The sequence below is a fragment of the Vigna umbellata genome, chromosome 3 (assembly GCF_029865625.1).
Source record: "Vigna umbellata cultivar VRB3 chromosome 3, Vumbellata_1.0, whole genome shotgun sequence".
Lineage (NCBI taxonomy): Eukaryota > Viridiplantae > Streptophyta > Magnoliopsida > Fabales > Fabaceae > Vigna > Vigna umbellata.
In genome coordinates this window covers 31,752,428-31,761,725 of record NC_142167.1, presented here as the reverse complement: position 1 = coordinate 31,761,725, position 9,298 = coordinate 31,752,428, and the positions used below count along the sequence as shown (strand labels likewise).

General features: G+C 36.7%; 1 protein-coding gene across 2 annotated transcripts; it reads right to left on the bottom strand.

The window, feature by feature from the left end:
* Positions 1 to 1,256: 1,256 nt before the first annotated feature.
* Positions 1,257 to 9,061, bottom strand: LOC124846843 (phospholipid-transporting ATPase 1-like). Of its 2 annotated transcripts, XR_015785006.1 has the most exons (8): positions 6,821 to 9,060; positions 5,981 to 6,326; positions 5,066 to 5,840; positions 4,759 to 4,882; positions 4,349 to 4,568; positions 3,474 to 3,932; positions 3,066 to 3,379; positions 1,257 to 1,643 (listed from the first exon to the last, which is right to left on the bottom strand). XR_015785006.1 is itself a non-coding variant. In XM_088109837.1 (7 exons), exons 1-7 carry the CDS (start codon positions 8,565 to 8,567, stop codon positions 3,181 to 3,183), a joined length of 3,870 nt encoding a protein of 1,289 aa, XP_087965963.1. In that variant the 5' UTR covers positions 8,568 to 9,061; the 3' UTR covers positions 3,065 to 3,180. The 2 variants fall into 2 exon arrangements, 1 of the variants encoding a protein (XP_087965963.1); XM_088109837.1 differs by lacking the exon at positions 1,257 to 1,643 and having other exon boundaries at positions 3,065 to 3,379; positions 6,821 to 9,061.
* Between the last annotated feature and the right edge of the window lie 237 nt (positions 9,062 to 9,298).

Here is a 9,298-nt window from a genome sequence, read left to right as displayed (position 1 = left end):
TCGTGTCAAAGTATCATTATCCATACTTCAAACAAATAATTCCAATATAATTATTTAGTTAACAAATTTCAGTATCAATGCCAAAACTAATTTTTCAAAGACATTTCAAGTGTCTTTTATTGTTTTTTTAACACCTAACAAGTTTATTTAACCGTACTACCTTATTACATTTTTGTTAAAATGATAAGTAGCATTTTTAAAAATTACTGTCTTCAAGGTAACAGTTTTTGTATGTATTTTCTTTTTCTTCTTTAAAAAGCTTTTAAAATTATACTTCATCCTTCTAAATAATTTGGATTTTATTATATTTTTACCATTGCAGAAATCAACACAGTGAAACATTTACTTAAGTTTTTAATTTTACTAAGATTATTTTTAACTTGACAAGAAAGCTTTTAAAATACCATATATTATTAATAGTAGAATATACAAATGAAAACAATTTAAAACTAATTGACATAACTTCTGAAGAAACTATATAATCTTCCTCATTCGCGAGACTTCGTTACTTCAATTTATATATCACAAGTACATTTTCTTCATAATTTTTTCATCCACCCATCATAATGTAATTTTACGTTTAAATTGGTATAAATAAATCTAATCATAGTTTTAAAAGAGTTATTTGTCCATTGTATACTTTATTTTCTTTGAATCTAATTGCCCAAGATAAATTACTACTCTTCAGCACCACAATCATATTGAAAGATAGTAAAAAATGAAGAGAAAATATTCTTCTCTTATTTCCATGACTTTTGATCTCTTTGCCTCATTTTTATTCTTTTTCCTACACTATCCCTCTAAAAGTTAAAGATTCATGCTAATTCACTTCCGAGGAAAACCTCCAACCTCCAAGAAATTCCAAAATGACTAATGGATCTTCACATTTATGAAAAAGAAGAAGCACGATTTACTTCTTATTCCATTTTATTAACTATTGTTATTGAGATAATAGTTAATAAAATATTTGAAAATAAAAAAAAATCATTAAATTTAGTATTCAACGCAAAATAACTTTTTCCTAATAATAAATGGAAAATGATACTTGAACAACCATTTTTGACAACATTTAGACACGCGCACACGTGTCAAAATCTGAGTGGTCCAGTTAGAAAAATTAAATGAAAATGGACCACTCAGATTTTGACACGTGTGCGCGTGTCTAAATGTTGTCAAAAATGGTTGTTCAAGTGTCATTTTTCTAAATGAAACTAGGAAACATAAGACCCCAGATTGTAATAGATGAGATGCAGAGATTGTAAAAATTACCTTTTCTTTCTTTTCATTATGCCCTTTCCTGAGAGATTATCCTTTTAAAGGACGTTTTCAAGCCTGATTTTTACAGAACTATAGTACACTTAGTTACACTCTATTCTCTCTCCCACACTATTTTCTATAGATCGTGGATCATTATTAACAAGTCGCCACTAAAATTCCACCCACATCAAATCGTTGATGATTCAGATACCTGAGTCTGTCCAACTTCCATCTATTTACCTTCCTGTCTTGACCCGAGGCATTTGAAAAACCAGGCAAGCTATATGCCAACCTTGGCCTTGTGCTTCCCAACGACATAATCTGTTACTATTTCGGATGCCCAGCATTTGTCTTACACCACAGCAGTCTGCTTCACCATCTCTCAACTGGAAAATATAGACCACAAAAATCACGACTGGTGCAGCAAAATTTGAACATACTACAAGAGTGATCTTTAATTTTGTGGTCGACAAATTTTAAACATGTAGGAAAGCACAATATAAACAATGAGACATACTGCTTTTTAAAACCACAAAAAAAAAAAAAAAACTGTATGACATGAAGAGATTGGGAAACACAAACTTGTGACAGAATCATTTCAGTTAGTTGCCTAACTTCGACTGCAAAAATCTTTGAATGTAGATTTCCCTAAAAATCTACCAACACTCGCAAGAAAAAAGAAATGATAAATGTGTGCGCTGACAAGACACCATGATCCAACAAAATCCATTCTTGACCAAATGAGGCTCGGTGATTATACAAACTAAAGTGAGTCAATGTAGATTCCTATACACAAATGGCCAATAAAACTAAAGCCTGACTGCAAAAGTGGTGCACATTTTTTACCTAACTCTCAACCCATTCGGATACAAGAATGGAAAGATCCTTGTCTCAGAACCAGCAAATTATGCTAGCAGTACTTTGTAGACGCCAAAAGACATTTGGTCCCTTATTCACAACTTACTACATTAAAAGATGCAAAGATGCGTTGGGGGGGAAAACCTCCATTGTTTATCACTAAAATCTATAGTCGTCTACATAAACAAAAGTATGAATACAGACAATTAAAAAGACAGATTCATCTATCCGTTGAGTGACACGTTGTAACAGTCGGAAGAGTTGCTTAACGTATGTTAATTTGCGCTATGCAACTCTTTAAAAAAAAAACAATTTTCCGTCTTCATGTTTAACAAGAACTTATGTGTCTGTTCGTCATCCTAAGAAAAAAGGCACTGAAACAGTAGCACAAACTTTAATAAAACCCATTAGTTTCTACGATAAACCAATTAGTTTCTTTAAGAAACCCAAATTTAAATAAATTCCTATCCTATCTCAACTATCCTATATGTTAAACATTACTCTTTCCATTCCACATACAATTAGAGTAGACTATGCCTAGAGTCCACACACAATCCTGAAGAACAAATGAGGAGGGTGAACGCAGCAGAGCAGAAGTGGTACTTCATTATTCAACCAAGTACCTTGAGCTATAATTCTTGAATATTATGCATGTCTAAGCCTTCTACCACTCCTTAGGCAATTTCTGGATCTATCCTGGTTCACAAATTACCACTTTAATGGAAAAATGGATGTCTTCTAACCTCAGACAGGCTAATATGAACATGGGTTGGTCAATTTGCAATCTAAAATGAATTTATTATTGGATAATGACAACCACCAAACCCGAAAAAACTAGTGTGCTGAAAATAATATTAGAAAAATGAAAAATCATCATCATTGTGATAATAATAATAACAATAATAACAGCAAACATTAAGAACAGAAAAATAGAGAAAGCATGCCCATACCTTGTAACTTATGCAACCAACTCTCACAAGAATGCATTGTGATGGAAAAATATAAGGGAAGCCACTTCAATTGAGATTTCTGTAATTTCTACAAGACACGGGACAGTAACACATGTTAACTGGAAACTTGGAGCCTTGGCCGCAAAGTAGCATGTCGTTTTCTCATTAAATCAGCTTCTCTAGCTATCTGGATGTCCGAAGGCCAAAAAATTTGATAGACAACTTTACAAATAAAGCGAGGGAGCAATGCCACAATAATTATAAGTAAAATTGTTATCCAATATGTAGGGGACCTTGCCAAATGATAAATAGTCCTGCAATGTTTTCAAGGGATTAGTTAGTTATATCTTATACCCCACAGTAATGCGAGGTCAATAATACATATTACATAATAATTATGTAACTAACCAGTAATTGGGAAAGACAGGTATAGAATCCAATATCACCATGCAACCATACGTAATGATAATCGAACCCCAGATCGCAACATGAGTAATTAATACCCAACGGTTAATGTCCATACCAAGGTGCACATTTACAAGGATAACAACTGCAATTGTCCACAAACTGCCCATGCTCCATATGTCAATTGAACTGTCCTTATAGGTGAACAATGGGATGTAGAAAAGAACAAGGCTCTGCCATACTGTATCAATCATAGTGATCCAAAATAGTTGCATATTGTACGCTTCTTGCCTGTGACCTGAACCATACAGCTTAGGATACTGCAAGAGTGTCCTATGACTCAAGTCCTTATCTTGAATACCAACAATAATAGTAGGTACAGATGTGTATATCACAGAATAGAAAACACTACTCCAATCTGTCAACGCAGAAGTTGTAGAAAAAGCCGTGCATAATATATACCTAAGACATAGAAAGACATTATTACATCAGAATGTTTACAATCCCATAAAAACATGTAACTATCATTAAAATAATGTAACTTTTATCTTTGAACCCATAATTTATGGCACGCCCTACATATTACACATATCAACAAGGATAGCAAAACAGAGAGAAGATATATATATCTCCCCCATACACGTTGGCATCACAATATCATAAGATAGAGCTGTATAAACATAAGTTAACATCTAAATATAGAAAAATCCTTTGGTCAATTATCTGCACACAGCCTATTAATATCATCAGCAGAGAGAATAAATATTGAAAATCACATGCTTTTAATTCAAGCTTGTCCAAATTCTGCAATATCAGGGATATTGAAAGAATGAAGTTAAGAGTGGACAACTCATACAAACACGAGTAACCATACATACCAAAATAACATCAACACAAAGACAGCATTGCGGTAGAAGTTGTACAGAACTAAATAGCCAACACGCTGATAATTCCAGTGCCCATGAACCAGAAGTAATTTTTTTAAAAACTGAAACTGTCCCATTGCAAAATCTGAAGCCATCACTGCTTGGCGCCCTTCCTGCCCACATATTCCTACACCAACATCTGCCATTTGGATCATTGACACGTCATTGGCCCCTGTCGAAAGTAATCAGAACGAAAAAGATTTAGTTCACATTAAATCAAGTTATATATTAAAATCCACCTGGCAAAACTAGCGAAGCTTGGTGACCTCAACTTTATGGGCAAATTATTATCAACCAGTGAGCAGGCTCCCCAAGAAAAACCAAAAATTAACTGCCATTTCATAAAATTATAAAGAACTTACCATCACCTATAGCCAGTGTCATATCATCTGTCCGGCTCTTGATCAAATCAACAATTCCTGCCTTTTGCAAGGGCGCAACACGACAGCAAAGCACAACCTTGCAGGAAGTTGCCAGGTCAAAAAGCTGTTGAAAGGAAATAGGAAATCGGTCAATATTTACCCTTAAAATTTTATTTAACAACCTCCATCAAAATCTGTGGTATATTAATCTACAACAATAGAACAACACTGAGATAAAAAGTAAGTTTTACACGTCCAATAAGTTATTAATATTTCAAAAAAAGTTAAAATGGAAGGACAATTTTACCTCTGACTCTAGTTCCTTCTCCAAAATATAAACCAAACTGTTGCCATCAATTATAAGTGCCAATGGAGCAATAGTGCCCTCTTCCTTTCCAGGATTCCATTTGGGGAAACCATTGGGAATATCAAGATCTCCATGTCCGGCATTGGTTTTGTGTTTCGAACTCCGACGACCTCCACTTGAAGATTTCACACCATATTTGGCTTTAGCATCAGCCAGAAGACTTCTACATTCAACCTCTGAAGTGCCATTTATAATAATCTGCTGCATATCTCCACTAAGAAGTTTGCAGGAAAGACCAATTGAAATTGCTGTCTCTTGCTTATCACCAGTAAGAACCCAGACCTTGATTCCAGCTTGCCGTAGAGCCTCAATGGCTTCTGGTACTCCCTCCTGTAGCTTGTCCTCAATTCCAGTTGCTCCAAGTAACTTTAAATTGCTTTCTATAAGAGCTGCTGTTTGCCTTAGTTTAGTAGCTCTGTCAGTCAACGAAGTGCTTGCCTCTTCATAACAGCTTTGCCACTCCTCAAGTTCAACATCAGAAAGATCCCTGGAGCCAATCACAAGAGTGCGCAAACCTTGTGAAGAATACTCGTTCAAATGGCTCTGAGTTGTGTGCAGTATGTTATTGTTACTCTCACTGCCATTTTCCAAAATGCTAAACATTGAAGTATCAGCACCTTTGACTAACACCTTTACCGCATTGTCAGGAAACCGAATGACAACAGACATTCTCTTTCGCACACTATCAAACTCATGCAGACCCAATACGTCCAATCTATATATCACAGATACTGATGTTATTGAAATATTTAGGCTATTCAATTACATAACAAATTTTTAGTAATTATATATTTGAAACATAGTCAAAACAAAGTAAAACAAATAGTTCCCCACCAAAAAGAAGTTACCATCTACCTGAGTTTCTCACCGTTGACGTCAATAACGATATGTCCTGATGTACGTTCAAAAAGAGTATATCCATATGCAGAGGCTGCAGAAACTAGAGCTTGTTCATCAGGAGATTCTCCCTGGTAATCAATGCATCTAATATCATCTTTTAATTCATTTGTTCCATGTCTTGAAAATCCACCATCACCAAGTATAGGGATTACAGTGTTACAAGCAGCCAGTGTAAGAAAAAACTCATGACCAGAAACTCTTTCTTCTCTATTGGAGTTTTCCCGTAACATCATCATCAGTTCAGAATCCACTACAGGTTCAGATTTGAGCTTCCATCTGCGTTTAGGAGTAACATCCACAGCTGCAGTCAAAAGAAAAAGAGTTTTGTGACATATGTACCAGCATTTTGTCGATTCATCATAAGCTTAAAGATGACTTCTGACAAAAACTCAGACAGATGACAGCGTCTACGTTAGACCAGGAATTCAAGATATGTGATTGAATCCTAAGTCACAGACAAATCCATTTCATCAAATTCGCAAACCAGTCAGAAGAAATTGAACAATGAATAGAAAAATATCATCTTGCTCATAGTAAGCTCTTCTCCTCGTACAATAATTACAGAGATTTATATATTCACAGAGCATTTTTGCAAGGTCTATCCCAGAATCAAATTTAATTAATTGAATGAAAAATAGCAGCCAAAGAGCAGATGTTACTTTGGCCCCAATTTTCATGCCAGCAAAACAATCATTATCATGAAAAGGCAATCAAAATTCATAACTATCCGATACATTTCTCAGACTTTCACAAGAAATTAACACTTTCTGTTAATCTCAAGAAGACACTGAATACCTGTATGATCAACAGCATGCAAGGAGCTCCCATAATTCTTCCCATGTACGCTTGCCCTCTTGAATTCCATTTTGTTTTCTGTGAGTGTTCCAGTCTTGTCCGAAAATATATAGCGTATTTGACCCAAATCTTCGTTTATATTTAATGATCTACACTGAAACCTTGACCCAGAGCTGGCATCATACATATCCCTGTCTTCAATCATGAAGTATGACTGACCCAATCGAACCAACTCCATTGTGATGTAAAGAGATATTGGTATCATTATCTGAAACACTATAACAGAACTCAAGAAGGAGAAAAATGCTTCCATTGGAATCCCATAATACTTGTATTTCTTTCCATTATCGGGTCCGTTGGTGAAGTATATTTTTCTGTAGTAAGGCAAGGTATCCAGCTGGTTCTTGTGGCGTACCAGCCAAAGACACATCCCAATGGCCACAACCAAACACATGATAAAAAGAAAAACAGACAACCAAAGGGTTTCTCTGTTCATGTAACTTTCAAGTCTGCTTCTCTTGGAAGGAGAAGCTGCGCTGTTCAGCATTGCTTTTGTTTCCTGCCCTGCATAAACTACAACACCAATTATCCAATCCGTGTTCTTAAGCTGGCAGCCACGGAGAACAATGTTTGACTGGCTAAGGGAAAACTTAAGTCCATTGAACTCCATGTTAGCAGTGAACTCATAAATATTCCGGTTCGGTTGCTCACACCTAATTACACCAAAAACATCACAAGATTCCGAAGTAACCACCGAAGCTGTTTCCTGCCTAGCATACCTTGTCTTCAAATTTGACTCTCCATCCAAATTCATGGTCTGAATATAGGCAAGCCCACTTTGATCACTCGTCCCCAACAAGACCATATCAGCCGGAATTGTCTCATCAGCAAAGATCTTAACAACCTCCCCAGCTTGTACTTTTTTCCACTTCTTCGATCGGAAATCACCGGACTGAAGCACCAGAGACTCCCGGTTGTTTTCATTGCGATCTGACCTGTGCCGCCGCCAATCCTCATAGCCATCCTTAATAGCCGTGACACAAAGCACAAACAACAGAGGAAAAAGAGACACAGTCCTCCCAAACACAGCCAGTGGAGGAAGTTGATTGAGCGCTGCAATAGCAAGGAAATACAGATACGCAACCCTATGAAACTGAATGAAAAGATTCTTGGGCAAAAAGGTAACAAAGGTGTATCTACTAGTTCGGATCTCGTTCCCAGTGAACTCATACTTGTCGTTGGTCTTCCTGGGATCATTAATATAGATCAACCTGGCACCATCCTCCTGAAAAGCAGGATCATCAAATTGCACACTCCTATGCCTAATCCTCTGCGATTTACTATTCAACCTATCCTGCACATGAGACGAAGCTCCGGATATCTCAAAGGGAACACTCCGGTTATCAGCACCATGCAGTTCCATTGCACCCCACGATGCCGAGCGCCTCCTCTCGCGCGTGGGGCATTCCAAGGGAAACTGCCAGGGGAACTTCGACTCGACAGCACACCTATCAGAGATGTTACTATTACTAAACGACGCAGTCTGGAAGCTGCAATCGCTAGACAAAACCTCCTTGTTTCGCTCCTTCACACCCAAATCGCCGATGTCAGCAATAGCCGCCTCGAACACCGAAGACGAGAAGGAACCATGGCCACAGAGGTAGGTCCGGGAACCCGATTTCCCGCGGCGGTGAACAATCACAGGACGTGGATCCGATTCCAATAGCAAGGTCTCATCGGAACTCATGAATACTTCTCCAATCGCATTGTATCAACACAGCTACACAAATCGAGCGTGGCGGAAGGGATAGTTAAACCCCAATCCATGTAAAAGTAACGAGATCTGAGACTTTGGAATCAGCAGAACTTATTCTCCATTAACAGAAACAATAATAAATAAATAACCTAGCTGGTGAATTAAGCGTAAATTGAGGGTGGAATTGGATTAGATTATGAGAAAATAATGAGTAAAGTTGAGAAATGGGAGGGCGGAGTAACCCTAGAATGTGAGAATTGAAAGTAAAAGGGAAATGTGGTTGGGAGGAAAGAGAAGCGATCGAGGATTGAGATTTGGATTAGGGTGAAAGTGAGAGATGGAAGTTGCATCAGAGTTGGAGATGGCAGAAGAGAGAGGAAGAGAGAGAAAGAGAAAAGAGAGAGAGAGGAACGGTGAACCACCAATAGCAATAACAACAGTAATTGCAATAGCAATAGCAATAGCAATAGCAATAGCAATAGCAATACAATACCAATCCAATGCTTTGCTTTTCCCTTACTTCCTTTCTTCTTTCTCTTTCGCGTTTCTTCTCTTCTTCGGGCCACCACCATCCAATGCCATTACTATCCATTCTCTTCCCTTCTTTTTCAAAAAAAAAAAATTAAAAGTTATATATATTATATTTAATAATCACATTTTCACTTAAAAATATATTATTTTACTTCTTAAAATTCATCAACTATTTATATGTATTTGATCCA